Genomic DNA, 15,928 nt, shown 5'->3' with positions numbered 1-15,928 from the left:
ATAATTTTCTTCCATCATCTTATACCCAGGCCACATTCATCTTTCTCTTTCTATAAACAGTATGTTATTTTTTATATTGTTAAACAAAAATTACAGGTCATTGTTTTAGTCTAAGCTCCCCAACAGACCAGGCTAATAATCAAAATGGAGTCACTCATGCTAAAGATCCACAATAAACACCAAGCTGAAACTTAGCCTACTTTCCAAAAAATAAGGATGAGTTAATAGCCAAGTTTCCCAAATAAGCCAGTTCCAATTAACATGATAATGAAGTTCCTTTGACCTTAATCCTGTCACTTAAAAGATAACCGATATAAACCAATTAGCTATTTTTTATTTTTAATTAATCAATTAATTAATAATTTTGATGGTATTGGAGATTGAGCTTGCCAGGCAAGCATTCTGTCACTTGAGCTACACCTCCCCCAAACCCTTTTTGCTTTAGTTTGTTTTTCAGATAGGGTCTTGTGTTTTAGCCCAGGTTGACTTCAGACAATGATCCTCCTTCTGTGTCCTCTGTGGCTGGGATTACAGGTATGTACCATCACATCTGGCTGGTGTTTTGAGACAGGATCTAACTAACTTTGCCTAGGCTGCCCTCGAACCATGATTCTCCTGTCTCTGCCTCCTGAATAGTTGGGATTCTATAATCCCAACATACACAGTGTACCACTATGTTTGGCCCAACTAGCTATTTTTCTATCCTCAACTCCCTTTTCCCTCTTTCTCCTCAGCCTCTCACTAGGAATGTAACTTTGAAAACAACTAGTCTATTTTTTGTGTCCTGTTTCTGCATTCTTAAATCCTTTTCTGTATAAGACCAACCTCTTCTCCTAAGCCTGCTGGAACACTTACTCCATGGAAGTAAGAGTCACCCAACTCTGGGATAACAAAATATACCATTTAAGATCCTTAAATTAAGTTATTGCAGATTTGTCCTTTGACAGCATTTGGGTAGAATGGCAAGTTCCTAAATGAGGTCTATGCAGCATATTTGGTGGTTATGGGTCTTAAACCACTTTTTATGGCAGAGCAGTCCCTCCAACTCCCTGCTGCTACTTGTTTCCCTGACTTTAACTCACAGAAGAAACTGGATCAGTTATCCATCCTGAGGTATTCAGAACATGACACACATTCTGGATTTGTTTGTTTGCTTTTCTGTGATTACATTTCACCTGCTCCTCTTCTGGCCATATTTCCTACAATCAGAAGATCAGAGAATCTGCACTTTACTATGGCAGATTTGGCTGTGGGATTATGACCTTGGGCAACCTGATCTCAGGCTGCACATTCTTATTTATAAACTCTCAGATCCCAGCTACTTGGAAGGTAGAGGTAGGAGGATCATGTCTGAGGCTAACCTCAAGCAAAAGTGAAAGACCCCATCTGAAAAATAATCAAAGCAAAAAGGGATGGGTGAGTGGCTAAAGTGGTAGAGTGTTTGCCTTGCAACCACAAGCCATAAGTTAAGAAAAAAAATCATATATAAAGTATACACAACAAACTTTGTGATCCATAGACAGGCAAGCAGTTGCTCAGTGAATGTCAGCTCTGGTCAATGATAAAAAACATCCTTGGCTTATATAATCAAGACACTCATTCCAATAAAATACTTATTAAAGGTACTGGAAAGCCAGATGTGGTTGTATACATATGTAATCCCAGCTGAGGCAGGTTTACAAGTTTCAGGCCGGGCTTGGTTATATAGCGAGTTCAAGGACAGTCTGAGCTATATAACAAGACCTTGTCTCAAAAAAATCAAGGGCTGGGGATATAGCTCAGTGGCATAGTACTTGCCTAGCATGCACAACACCCTGGGCTCAATTCTCAGCACGGGAAAAAAAAAAACCCAAACCTGAAAAGTTCCATCTTTTTCATCTTACAGAATACAGAATATGTATAATAATCTGTCTGTATACGATAAACAATACCTACAGCAGAAGTAGAGAATCCAAGGATTTTTGAAGAATAAATTGTCTTTAGAAATTTTGCTCTACTGCCAAGGGAACAGAGTCTCCTCTGGATCAAAAACATGCTACAGGAGAAAAGAAAAATTGAAAAAGGGAGTAAATATATGATAGTTACATACTATGATAGAGCTAGCTGATAGACCACAGACTTGTATAAAATATGAACATACAGTTTTTAGAACTAGTTTCCTTCTTCCTTGCTTCTCTCCCTCCTTCTTCCTTCTCTCCCTCCTTCCTCCTTGCCTTTTCAATTATTTGCTTTTTATGCCAACAAAGTTTTTTTGTCCTTATCTTATTAAAACATATACTGTGAAAGAAATATGAAAGGTGTCACAATCAAAATGGAGTTGCTTGTGTCAACCCTAATAAAAAAAAGTAAATAAAGCTGGAAGGTTATAAAAGAAGGGAATCTTACATATGGCAGTCTGATAATAACTATCACCAAAGACTGTCAGAACTACAGATTACACTGAGGTCACATAACCTGATACAAAAAGTACTTTTACAAATAACTCTTCAAACTTGGACTACCACAACTCTCATATCAGTCATATATTGGTAAGGATTATTGTTTCAGAACAAGTGATGTAATCCTCATTTTTTTCTTTAAAGACCCGCTCTTGTCTCAATCTCTTCAAATATGCCTGTAATTTATTAAGGCAGTCATATTCTCATTTCAGTGCTCTGCTATTCCCAAATAAAAATTGGTATTCTTTCAAGAATGTCTCTCTGATCCACTGATGTTTTGTTTAGGCTGACAATACTTTTATTATTTTAAACAAGAAATATGTAAGGATATTCTGAATTCAAAATATAAGGTGCTACTCGAGTCAAGAGCATTACATTTCAGTAAATAAAATTTGAGTTTCTAGCGGCTTTAGTGTCCACAATATATCAATCTAGGAACTTCTTAAATTTTGGAATCATCTGGATGACAGTCATTAGTAAAAGTACAACTTGTAAGCAGGGTGTGGTGGCTCATGCCTAAAATCCCAGCTTCTCTGGAGGCTGAGGCTGGAGGTTCATGAACTCAAGCCCATCCTGATCAACACGGGGAGACCCTGTCTCCCAACCCTCTCCTCAAGAGCAAAACTTGTAACAGTAAACTAAAGTTGTTAGAAACAGGCTATTTAGAAGTTATTTGGAAAGATGATGTCAGGAGGTCTTGGTAAAGGCAGAGAATATATGAGAGAATCTTAAGACAAAACTTTCCTAAATTCCATAGACAGCTAGCAAGCCATTTCAATAGATTCCAGTCACACAATAGACATGATTTTGGAACTGCTTCTCTACCAGTAGGGAAATTCTTATAGATCACGGGTAAATGTAGAGAAATCAAGGCAATGAGACTTCATTTCTGGACTTCATTATTGGAAAGAAATGCCAGCTTTGTGAAAATATTCAGGGAAACAGAAACTTTTTGTTAGAATGTTGTTCTCTCCAGCATGTAAGGCTGCTGTGCCAGCACTGGCATTTCCTTTATGCTCATCAAAACTTAGCCAAGGAGATGCAGTCTGTGGGTTCAAGGGGACACTTTGGCTTGCTAAGAACCTCTTTAAGTGACTAAAGTGTTATAGCTACAAAAAGCTGAGAAAAACAACACAGAGGATGTTTCTTAAAAAGCAGAAAGCATGGGGCATAGGTAATTGGTACACTATGTGCTAAGCATGTTGAGGCTCTGAGTTCAATCCTTAGCACAGAGAGAGAGCAAGGAGGGGAGAGGAAGGGAGGGAGGGAGGGGAGAGAGAGAATAAAATTCTGCTTTTGTCAATAAAATGTAAGCTTAATTATTGCTCCTAAAAAAGGCCTTCCCTGGGTATGCGAGCTATAATAGCCTCAGGTGTTCTATGTTAAACTAATCTATCATTAATTTTGTGCCAACATTTTCTGTTCATTTGCTTGGCTGTTTTCTCATTTGCTCTTTGGGTAATTTAGAACATAAGCTCCACCAGGAGGGACCTGGTGTGCTCATTCACCACTGGATTCTCTGCCACTATTTAGCATTCAATTAAATAATTGCTGAATGACTCAATCAATACATTAAATCACATTGTAAACAAATGATTTAAGTAGGCTATTTATGAGAAGAATTCTCTCATAAGATATTTTTGTAAGTAGTTACCCTTTATATTTTAGGTCTTTCTAGTTTAAGAGCAGGTTTTCTTAAATCCAGACATGTTGGTTCTTATGACACTAATTGTTGTGTTTTGGATAGGCTGTAGGACAGTTTTAAGAAGGGAACTAGCCAAGAATGGGATCTATATTGAACAATCATCAGGATTAGTCTTTGATTTAGGACAATTATTTTTTCAGCAAATAAATGCCCATTTAACTTAAACATGATTTCTTAGTGAAATGATTTCTTGCAAGTAGACAAACGAGAGAAACACGCTTTAACTTCTTAAGACAAATGGACTAAGAACCACTTTTCCTGCATTGTATCTTCATATTCAAGCAGGTTTTTCTCCTTGGATAAATCACTGATTCACGCTGAATCTGATGTTACCTATTTTTTTCCCCCCAAAACAGATCAATCAATAAATTCCTGCTGGAGGTAATCTCAGAAGGCAGTTTAGTTACTGGCTGGTCACTCTTTAGACAAAGCTCTAGGGAGATTTCACCTCAGGCTGAGTGAGCCACTCCTTGTTGTCACGCCTCAGTACTCACCTTCTTAAGGACTAGATGTGACCTGTTGTCATCTGGAAATCCAAAGCCTAAGCCCCAGAACCCTCTGCCCTATCTGTCTTTTGCAGCTCAATAGCTCCATTATGCAGTGTACTTCCTGGCAACTGAGGCTGCTCTCCATTTTTCTTCCACTTTCCAACCCTTCCACTGTGTCTTTGAGAAAAGTTGCGTCATAATCAGCAAATCCATTTTATCTTTCATAGAGTATTCTCAAATCTCACTGTTCCCTGAAGTGACCACTTCTATATTCCTCAATGTTGGCTTTTGTTCTTATATGCTGTGCTCCACATATTTCTCTTTTTCTTTCTTTCTTTTTTCATTTTTGCGTTACCTACATACTTATCAGTTATTTGTGGTGAGAACACCTAAAATTTTCTTTTTTTTTTTTTGGTGGCACTGGGGTTTGAACTCAGGGCCTCATGCTTGCTAGGCTAGGCATTCTTACAGCTTGTGCCACTCCACCAGCCCTAAAATTTTCAGTTTCAAGTATACAATACACTGTTGTTAACCACAGTTCCACGCAGGATTGCTTACCTCATTCTTGCTATTTTGTCATTGCCAGACTATCATTTCTCTCATCTGCCTCATTATTATCTCCTGACATGCTGGTAAGTTTCTATCATTCATTAGGGAGTTGCCACTAGGCAATGTTTTTTTTCTTAACCCCAAGTATTGTGATCATTCTAGGTAGTTTTAATGTATCCAGAGATAGCCTATCAAAAAGTGACACACTCCCCTGTCAGTTGCTGTGGCCCTCCATTCTGTCTTAGTCACTCCTACAGTCATACCCTGTAATCTGTCAATATTCCAGTGGCCTAATTCTAAAATAATTAATTGAAGCATTCTGCTCTTTGACCATAAACTACTTATTCTTTTAATTTCCTTAATCATCCCAACCACCAGTATTCTTCAGTGCTGCCAGCATCTCCAGGAAGCTGCCTCTTCCTTTCCCAGTCAGCCTCATCTTCCTTTATTTCCCAGTTAAGCACAGCTCCACCATTTCAATAATGTTCTTGATAATTCTATAAGCCCCTTTGTCTTTTCATCTGCATGTAAAACTCCAGCACTGGTTGAACTCAACACACTGTCTGTTTTTCTTATGGTTCATCCAGCTGTTGACTGCTGGAGAAAGCCACAGAGAATACAGTAGGACTGATTTCACTACAAACTCATGGTCATTACCTTAGTTATCTTTCCACTGCTGTGAAAAAATATCTGAGAAAGTCAACTTAAAGGAGAAAAAGGTTATTTTGACTCATGGTTTCAGAGGTTATTTTGTCAAGATCAGTTGACACCATTTCTTTGGGCCTGAGGTCAGGCAGAACATCATGGCTGTAGGAATGCTTGGTGGAGGAGGCCAGTCATATCATGGCAGCCAGGTAGCAAAGAATGGGAGAAAAGAGAGACAGAGGAAGGGTTCAGGGACAAAATAAACCTTTCAGAGTCATGTTCCCAGCAAACTACTAACTCCAACTAAATCCTCAACTCTTGATTAGCCCATTAAGCTACGAACTCATCACTGGATAAATCTGCTGAGGTCAAAGCTCTCATGATCCAATTACTTCTAAATGACCCCACTTCTGAACATTGCTGCTTTGGACACCCAGCATTCACTTTGTGACTCTGGGGGACTTCCATGCCTAAAGTGTAAGAGTCACCATCTCAAATTGATCTTCAACACTCCCTACCACTTCTATTCAATTTTGTAGGCAATACTTCTCTCCTGTAGACCAAAATAATATTTTTTCCCATACTCCTCTAAACTAAGACCCTCTACTATCCTTAGTCTAAGCAGATGAGCTTGCTTCCTATCACAAGGAAAACAGAAGTCATCAACCTGCCCAACTCTAAAAATCCAAACCAAAAAGTTCTTTTTTTCTTCTCTGTCTTAAAGGAAGTGACCCTCTTACGAAAGCATAGTCTCGCCTACAATAGATGGTCTCACTCATGATTTTCGACTCTATGATGGTACAAAAGTAATATGCATTCAGTAAAAACTGTATTTGGAATTTTTATCTTTTCCTAGGCTAAGGATATGTGATATCAGGCAGCGGCAGCTGGCTACAGTTCCCAATGAGCCACACTATCTCGAGGGGAAACAACCCATACTATATAATGGATTTTCTTGTTAAGCTATGATGTTTGGTAGGATAGGAGTAGTAAATGAATTTTCACCTTAATGACGTTTTCAACTTCAATGGGTTTATGAGGATATAACTCCACTATAAATCAAGCAGCATGTATACTTAGATCTCATTCCCTTTTACCTCTATGGAAGTTTTGCTATACTGATTCTTCTTTTTTTCTGTATGTTCAACTATCTACTCATGCTCCTTTCTGTTTAAACACAGCAAAAACAAAATAAAAACACAATTAAACAAGAAATAAAACTCTCTTCCCTGTAGTTCATTTTACCTCAATCTGGTGCAATCTGACTTTTGTACCCATTACTTCATAGAGGTAGCTCTTGCTGAAATCAGTTTCAACCTTCAGATTGTTAAATCCAGTGGAAAGTTTGCAATTCTTACCTTTCTTCAGCTCTCTGAAGAGTAATTTATGGCCAGGCAAGCCCTCTTTCCTTCCAGAGACACTATATTCCCCTGGCTTTGCAAGATTGCCACCCCTCATTTTCCTCCTGCCCCTCTCCCATCTACCATTAAATGATGGAATTCTCAACACTCAGATTCAGGCTGGGTTTACTTCTCAAACTTGACTCTCTTGCTAAGTAATCTCATTATGGAAGAAACTGGAGGAATATTGGTGAGAGCACCACTACCAAGAAATCTAAGCAACTGATAAGAAGATTTGTTAGCCACTGGGCAGGTGGTTTTAGGAGCAATGGACTATGGTTGTGGGGGGAAAGGCAGGAAGCTGTTGCCCTCTTAAACGACTGTTAATGCTTCTTCAGTTTTAGGAGTTTTTTGCTTCAAATAAGACCTTTAAAGAAACCTGCCAAAATCACTGAGTCACTCTAATGCATCCTTATTAGGTGACCTAGAGTAAACTTTGCTGCTTATAATACTAAATTCACCACTGATAACATTCCTGTGTACTGTTTTTGTTATTTGTTTTGAACAGGTGATGCAGGACCTCATACTGAGCATGTGTAGGAATGTGACGATGGGGTTTCCTATGTGGACATGCACCATTTTCTCCTTGCTTGCTTTGTTTGGGGAGGCACTGCTTTGTGAATTATTTCCAGTGTGCTCCCTATGTGCTGTAAGTAACAAACATTTCCTCACTCTTTTACCTCCTGCTTGTGCTTATTGGCTCTGTACTCCCCAAGAGGAGAATCCATGGTGCTCAGTTACAGATTCAGAACCTCTGAAGCCAGCTAGTTTTCTTCTGTACTTTAAACAAACATGTTTTATACAACATTTATATACACCAATAAGCTAAATAAACTAATAAATTGGATGCTGTGAAAAGTTGAAAGAATCAAAAGGAATCTGGCTTTTAATTCTAAACAGTATTTGTACTGCATTTTTGTAGTTTTTCCCTAAAAACAATGTTCTGTGAAGAAAACCAGGTCCACATAAATCAGGGCAATCTAGGCAATCTAACAATTTCATATTGTATATAAGGTAAACTCTATGTTCAAACACACATAGTCAATAGAAAATCAATATTTTTCTAATCAATATAAACAGTGATGTTTATTATCACTGGTACTGACTATTTAAAATAAAGATTCAGAATGTATGCCTGGAAGATCTGGGGGCAACCTGAAGCTGAGAAAACTGATGAATTGTTGGGGACAGAAAGCAAAACTCAAAGGTAGGCAAAGCAGTCAGAAAGACCTCTATAATGAAAATTACAAAGCTCTGAGAAAGAAATTGAAGAAGACACTAGGAAATAATAAGACCTTCCATGTTCAGGAATCAGCAGAATTAATACCGTGAAAATGGTTTTACCACAAAAGTGATCTATAAGACAGGCACCAGTGGCTCATGCCTGTAATCCTAGCGCCCAGGAGGCAGAGATGAGGAGGATCGCAGTCCAGAGTCAGCCAGGGCAAACAGTTCTGTGAGACCTTATCTCAAAAAATTCCATCACAAAAATGGGGCTGGGTGGAGTGGCTTGAGGTATAGGCCCTGAGTTCAAACCCCAGTACCACAAAAAAAAAAAAGTGATCTGTAGATTCAATGCAATTGCACTGAAATTCCAATGTCATTCACAGAAATAGAAAACTCAATCCTAAAAGCATAAAAGACCTAAATAGCCAAAACATTCCTGCATATAAATAGTAATGCTAGAGGTATCACAGCACCTGACTTCAAATTGTATGACCTATCCATAGTAACAAAAACAGCATAGTACTGGCACAAAACCAGACACATGGACCAAAGGAATAAAAGATCCAGAAATAAGCCTGCATAGCTAATGCCATTTGATTCTTGGCAAAGATGTCCAAAACACATTGGAGAAAAGACAGCCTCTTCAACAAATGGTGTTGAGAAAATTGGGTATCCACATGTAGAAGACTGAAACTAGCTCCCTCTCTTACCCTGTACAAAAATCAATTCAAAATGGACCAAAGGTCTTATAACATAGGGAAAACACTTGAAGATACAAGCATAGGCAATGATTTTCTGAACAGTACTCCAATAGCTCAAGAAAAAAGAGCAAGAATTAATTGACAAGTGGAATTGCATCAAATAAGAAAGCTTCTATACAACAAAGGAAACAATCACCAACTGAAGAGACAAGTAACAGAATGAGAAAAAATCTTTGCCAGCTATTCATCTGATAAGAGAATAGTACCCAGACTATATAAAGAACTAAAAAAATGGAACTCCAAAAGAACAAATAATCCAATCAAATGGGTAAAGAGATTGAACAGACAATTCTAAAAAGGGTATAAATGGCCAATGACTACATCAAAAAATGCCCAACATCCTTCACCATAAAGGAAATGCAAATCAAATCTATACTGAGATTCCATCTCACTCCAGTCAGAATGTTATCATCAAGAAAAATTGGCTAGCATTTGTTGCCCTTAATGCAGAGAAACTAAAGCAGATACCTTAAAGCAACTGAGGCCAATAGGAAAAGGGGAACAGGTACTAGAGAAAAGGTTAGATCAAAAAGAATTAACCTAGAAGGTAACACCCATGCACAGGAAATCAATGTGAGTCAATGCCCTGTATAGCTATCCTTATCTCAACCAGCAAAACCTCTTGTTCCTTCCTATTATTGCTTATACTCTCTCTACAACAAAATTAGAGATAAGGGCAAAATAGTTTCTGCTGGGTATTGAGGGGGGTGAGAGGGAGGGGGCGGAGTGGGTGGTAAGGGAGGGGGTGGGGGCAGGGGGGAGAAATGAACCAAGCCTTGTATGCACATATGAATAATAAAAGAAAAAAAAAAAAAAGAAACCTAACAACAACAAATGATGGCAAAGATGGGGTCAGGGGTGGAGATCCTCATACACTGTTGGCAAGAATGCAAATTAGTGCAGCCACTGTGGAAATCAGTATGGAGATTCCTCAAAAAAATTATAAATGTAACTACCATATGATCCTGCTGCACCACTCCTGGGTACATACCCAAAGGAATCAAAGTCAGCATACAATAGCATATCTGCACACATGTTTATAGCAGCACTATTCACAGTAGCCAGGTCATGAATATGTATGTATACACACTGGAATTTTATTCAGTCATAAGGAACAAGATTTTGTCATTTGCAGGAAAATGGATGGAACTGGACATTATTATATTAAGTGAAATGAAACAGACTCAGAAAAATTATGTTTTCTTTCATATGTGGAATCTAGATTTAAAAAGACACAAAAGCAGAAAGAAGACTATTTGGAGGAGCACAAGGTAAAGGGGTGTGTGAATACGATCAAAGAACATACTATTCCAAAATACTATGCCATTATTTTGTACAATTAATAATTTTAAAAAATTTAATGCTCTAGACTTAAATTCAGATTGCCAAGTTATAAACATTTTGCCTATGGGATATACATGCATATGGAATAGGCAGGAAGAGATTTAATTTGTCCAGAACGTTCAGGTTAACTGGAAGCTGAAGGAAGATTACCATGAAGCAACTGCAGAAAGGGCGCATGGAACGACGAACTGCCCACGCTGTGACAAGTCTGCCAAGCGAGGTTACTTTCACGTCATGGTCTACCTGTTAGTCCACTTTAAAGTTCACTGATTACAACAAAGGCACCCAGGAGGCGAACAAGGTGCTGGCTGGGGAAGTACGGTAGGAAGGATAAGCTCAAAACCATGTGATTAAAAAAAAAAAAAAAAAAAAACCATGTGATTGCAGAAAGAGTGGAAAAAATTAGCCTAAGATGTCTGCAGTGTCTCAGGTGTCAGATCTCTAGAAACAGATTGGCTGGCTCTTGTCCTTTAAAAAAATTTTTGCATTCGGCTAAGATTCACACATATGACCAATAAACAGGCTTTGTTTCCTTAATCAAAATTAAGAATTCGGTTCCGGATGAACTGGAGTCTGCGTTACCCTTTCCAGAGTGTTTTCTAAAATATCCCAAATGGCAAAATCAAGAGCAAAAGGGGCAAGACTGACTGGGGTCCAGCGTTTTCCCTGGGAGGCCGGTCATTTGCACGCCATTCCTTCTCTAGAGAAAACCGTGTTAATCTCGGGGCGGACCCCAGCAGTGGCCTCCACGGTCCTCCAGGTCCCGGCTCAGGATCCAGCAGCTCAGGAGCGCTAGTATGAATCGGGATGGATACCCAACCCGGCCAGGCCGGCCCTTCCCCAACCCCGCCAGCCTCGCCTTGCACACCCCGCTCACAGCAAGGCAACCCAGCTGTGTAACTCACCTCACTTCCGCCGCTCCAGTCAGTCTCCCGCCTGGACTTCAGCGTGCGTGTTTTGGTCGTGGGGGCGGAGCCTGGACGGGATCTAGATCTAGGTTGCGGATTGGCTGTGAGGTCCGCCGATCACGGACTGAGTGCAACTGCGGCACTTACATGTGGGAGGGGGTGGAGGGTGCAGAATGGAAGGAGTCAGGGGGCGGGGTGGAGGCGGGCCTGGACGTGGCCGGGGATTGGCCGTGGGCTCTGCTCTAAAGGTACGGATTGGCTGCGGAGTTCTCCACGGGTGGGCGGGGAGTGGATTTAGATAAGGATGAAGATTGGTGTGGAATTTAGGCCTGGGGCTTGGATTGGATGTATGTGACTGGGGAGAGTTATAGGAAAGATTGGGAGGGTGGGGAAACTCTCCGGCCCCTGAGGCATCAACAAGGAGACAAGGAGTGGATTTTGATTAGAATATGGAAGTACTCAAAAGAGGGCAGGCCTAAAGACAGTGAAAAGGGCTTGTGTAGATGTATTTGTCACCTGTGATAGCGGAGAGGAACTTGACCTTCTTGAACAGTAAGATGAGTTTGATGAAAGAACTAAGAATGAAGGGGGATGTGAGACCGAAAGAGGAAGATATATGACACTTTAGAAAATAAAGACGGAAAATTTAAGGAAGAACACCATGGGTCCCTCCTTTGGGGCGGGCAGTTAGAAAAAGGTAAGTTTCTGTTAAGAGTTGAGTTTCATGTTTGTATTTTCTTCCTCTTATTTTAAGAAGACGAGATGGTAGGTAGAGGGAGCGAGAATAGCATCAGCAGAGTTATTCAGGCTGCGTGGAAAAAGAAAAAGTCTTTGGTTAAGGAATGCATTGTAGTTGGCACGGTGTATTTGTTTTTCTCTGTGCTTAGGCAAGATTATTAAACAATTATTACTTTGATCATCTCATCGTGATCACAGAATTACCTTATCTGATGGTTTGAAGTTGTTCTGTTTTAACAGGGGAACACTATGGCCAATTCTCAATGTCGTTAAGGTTAAATGTCGGTTCAGTTTCCAACGCCAAGTGTTGCTTTTCTTTTTCTCACATTTTACAAATATGAATTGAGTGCATATGTGCTGAGGCCCCTGGGGAGCACCGGGCAGAGAAAGTTTGTGTCTTAAAACCTTACACCCTGGCAGGAAGAGAAAGAAATAAGCAAATATAGAAAATGATTTCAGAAGGCTATGATAAGCAGCATTCTCCACCCCGCCCCCCTCAGTGCTGGAGATTAAACTCAGGGGCTTGTGAATGCTAACAAAGTGCTATACTTTTGAGCTACAACCCCAGCCCTTGAACAAGGATTGATGGAGTTAGCCAATGGTTTAAACAGAATGATCAGGGAAGACACTTTTGAGGAGATGATATTTGAACCCAGAATTGAATCATAAGGAGGCAACGTTGAAAAAAAAAAAAAAAAAGAACTGAAAGACCCTGAATACGGGCAGAAAGGGATGACCTGAAATTGCTAGCAAATAGGTGTATTACCCTTATGAAGGACAGACTGCAGGAGGTCCCAAAGGTGATAATTGGCAAAGGAGACACTTCTCTGTGCATCAGGTGAAGAATTGTCCCTTGGTAGGTCACCAGATATGCACAGATGACACACAGGAATTTTCAGGTGTTCAGAGTTCTTGGGTCCACTCTGAGAATGAAAGCACAGGCGGACTCCAGCAGCAAAGTTTGGAAAGATTTTATTTGTAAAGAAGAGAAGAGAAAGGCTGCACGGGGGCATGCAGGGGGACCTGGAAACTGGTGGTCCCATGGGTCAAGTTGGAAATTGGGTTTTTATAGCCTTTTTGTATTGCCCGAGGACAGAGATGTCTCTCAGGTGCAAACAGAAGTTTCCTGGGAAGAAGTGTCTCCTTGGCCAATTATCAACTTTTGGGACCTCCTGCAGTCTGTCCTTCACTTATGACCCCTGCTCAATTGTTTTCTGAATAAAAAGACAGTATATCTCTTTGTGGATAAGCCTTTTTCCATCTCCTCATCTAAAGATCTGAATGTATTCTGAAACATAACAATATAAGCATGGTGAATAAACCAGATTGCTTATCTCAGAACAGATTGCTTAACTTAGAACAGAGTCTAGTCTTCAGTAATATGCAATCATTCCATAGGAAAAAGGGAAAGATCCCATTACTTGGGAGACTAAGGTAGGAGGAGGATTGCAAGTCCAGAACTGTGAATGTAGCTCAGTGGTAGAGCACTTGCCCAATACTCAAAGGACCCTGAGTTTGATCTCTAGTACAAAGGGAAGAAAGAAAGGAAAGAGAATCTTTAGGATGGAGTTACTAATTAATTATCCCTACAACTTCATATTCCCTTATTCTATCTTCAGTAAGAATCCCCCCCAGATTTCATCAAAGTACCAGATACATGGTATTAAGACTGCATTTCCAGTCTCTGTTATAACAAGTTTGGCTACAAGACCAAATTCTGGCCAATGGGATAGAAGTGGAAGCTGCACGTGCAGCTTTGATGTCTCAGAGGAGTAGTGGGCCCTTCCTGTTCCCTTGGTTAGTCATTTCCCTGGCAGTTTGAGAGCACTAGGAGGCTGCAACCCTCTGGGAGCACCACGTGGAACCTGCAAGGTGAGGAAGCTATAGAGCAGTAGAATGACAGAGAAGGATCTTGAGCCCAGGCATCACCTCATACCAATCATTTATCTTTACATGAGGGAAATCAGCTTCAAGTCTGTTTACACTTCAACACTTGTTTCCTTATGTGTAGTCATAGTGTGCTTATGATGGTTTCCTGATTCTTCTAGTTTCCTTCTCTTTAAAAGGAAGGCTGTCGGCTTCGGCTTTACCTTTATATTGGCCTTCTGGGTGGCAATAGAGGAGTCACAGGAAGGAGAGCAAGGTGGGAGATAATAGCAATGCTTCATTATCTGGAAATGCTCCTCAGGAGGTAGCTGAGACTTCTAGGTTTGAGAATCAGGCAGGCAAACCTGCATTTTCCTTTTCCTCATAGCCCTAGAGCAGTACTAGAAAAAGACAATTCAGCTTTGTAAGTTCCCAAAGCCTTCTCCACCTTACTTTCCTGCTATAAAGAATTTTGTGGCCAGGCTCAGTGGTTTACTTCTATAATCCTAGCTACACAGGAGGCAGCGATCAGGAGGATAGCAGTTGGAAGCCAGCCCTGCAAATGAGTTTGAGAGACCCTATATCAAAAAAACCTAACACAAAAAAGGGCTGTTGGAGTGGCTCAAGGTGTAGGCCCTAAGCTCAAGCCCCAGTACCACAAAAAACAAAAAAAAACAACAAAAAATTTTTGTGTAAATGTTTTTTTTTGGTGGCACTTGGGTTTGAACTCAGGGTCTTGTTCTTGCTAGGCAAGCACTTTGTCACTTGAGTCATGCCCTGGGCCCTTTTTACTTTTAGTTTGTTTTTCATATAGGGCCTCATGCTTTGCCCAGGCAGGCCTTGAACCACAATTCCTAACTCTGCCTCCTAAGTAGCTGGGATTATAGGCATACACCATCACATCCAGTTCTAGTGTAGCTGTTTTAAACACAATATTGTATGTGGGCATACAAATACATGTGTTTGTATTAGAATATTATAGTAAATTAATGCTTCTCAGCCAGGGAATAATAACTATACAAACATTAGTTAAGTATTTAAAAAAACCTTAATAGAATCTGTATATTCAACCATAGGAAGTCCGCTTAGGGTAACTATATATCTATGTAGTATCTTTTTTGTCTATCCACATGTAAATTTGGCTGGATTGAGAACAATTTAACTGTTAGGATTTGTTATTTGAATCAATCAGATAGTCTGTTTTTTGGTTACTGCTGTTTGAACTTATGTTTGCTAGGCAGGTGCTCTATCACTTGAGCCATACCTGTAGCCCTAATCAGAGAGTCTTTATAGTCTGAACAGTTTTTAAGAGGAAAAAAAATGAAGTTTAACTCTACAAATTAGGATGGTAGGAAAAATCCATTAAAAAAATGGGATAAAGGCCAGGCATGGTGGCTCATGTCTGTAATTCCAGCTATTTGGGAGGCGAAGATCAGAAGGATTGCACTTTGAAATCAGTTCAGGCAAAAAGTTGGTGAGACTCCATCTCAACAAACAAAGCTAAGTGTGGAGGTACATGCCTGTCATCCCAGATACAAAGAAGGCATAGGTAGGAGGATCATGGTTTAAGGCCAGCCTGGGCAAAAATCCAAGCCTCAATCTGAAAAATAACCTACAGCAAAAAGGGCTGGGCTAAAACCCTAGTACCACAAAAAAAGAAAAGAAGAAAAAAAGAAAACGGAATATGGTTTATGTTTGTAAAGTATAATAATAAAATGCCTTGATGACAACTCTAGCAGGTACTGTACTCTTGGAGACATGAATTAGGTATGCAGCTTCTGGCTAACAGCATCAGAAAAAGTAAACACGCAGGTGAGTGTCACTGGGTTAGAACCTGGTAGAAGCTGTACTTCTAAGGA

The 15,928-nt window shown here is 40.0% G+C and overlaps 1 protein-coding gene and 1 long non-coding RNA gene across 8 annotated transcripts in view; one reads left to right on the top strand and one right to left on the bottom strand.

Annotated features, from left to right (window-relative positions):
• Kyat3 (kynurenine aminotransferase 3) overlaps positions 1-11,598 on the bottom strand; it is a 48,321-nt gene extending 36,723 nt beyond the window's left edge. For 2 of the 4 annotated variants that reach the window (XM_020157228.2, XM_074079494.1), the window contains exons 1-2: positions 11,463-11,598; positions 1,936-2,035 (exon numbers count right to left, since the gene is read on the bottom strand). In XM_020157228.2, coding sequence (XP_020012817.1) covers positions 1,936-2,034 — 99 coding nt within the window. In that variant the 5' untranslated portion in view covers position 2,035; positions 11,463-11,598. Of the gene's footprint in view, positions 1-1,935; positions 2,036-11,462 lie in introns of those variants that run through there. The other 2 variants (XM_074079495.1, XM_074079493.1) reach the window with 2 other exon arrangements.
• Positions 11,599-11,816: 218 nt separating this feature from the next.
• LOC109698698 (uncharacterized) overlaps positions 11,817-15,928 on the top strand; it is a 50,030-nt gene continuing 45,918 nt past the window's right edge. For 2 of the 4 annotated variants that reach the window (XR_012449818.1, XR_012449816.1), the window contains exon 1: positions 11,817-12,162. This is a non-coding gene — a long non-coding RNA (uncharacterized lncRNA). The remainder of the gene's footprint in view (positions 12,163-15,928) is intronic. The other 2 variants (XR_012449817.1, XR_012449819.1) reach the window with 2 other exon arrangements.

The sequence above is a fragment of the Castor canadensis genome, chromosome 7, assembly GCF_047511655.1.
Source record: "Castor canadensis chromosome 7, mCasCan1.hap1v2, whole genome shotgun sequence".
Lineage (NCBI taxonomy): Eukaryota > Metazoa > Chordata > Mammalia > Rodentia > Castoridae > Castor > Castor canadensis.
Note: the sequence above shows the minus strand (reverse complement) of the source record. Positions and strands in the feature narration are given on the sequence as shown.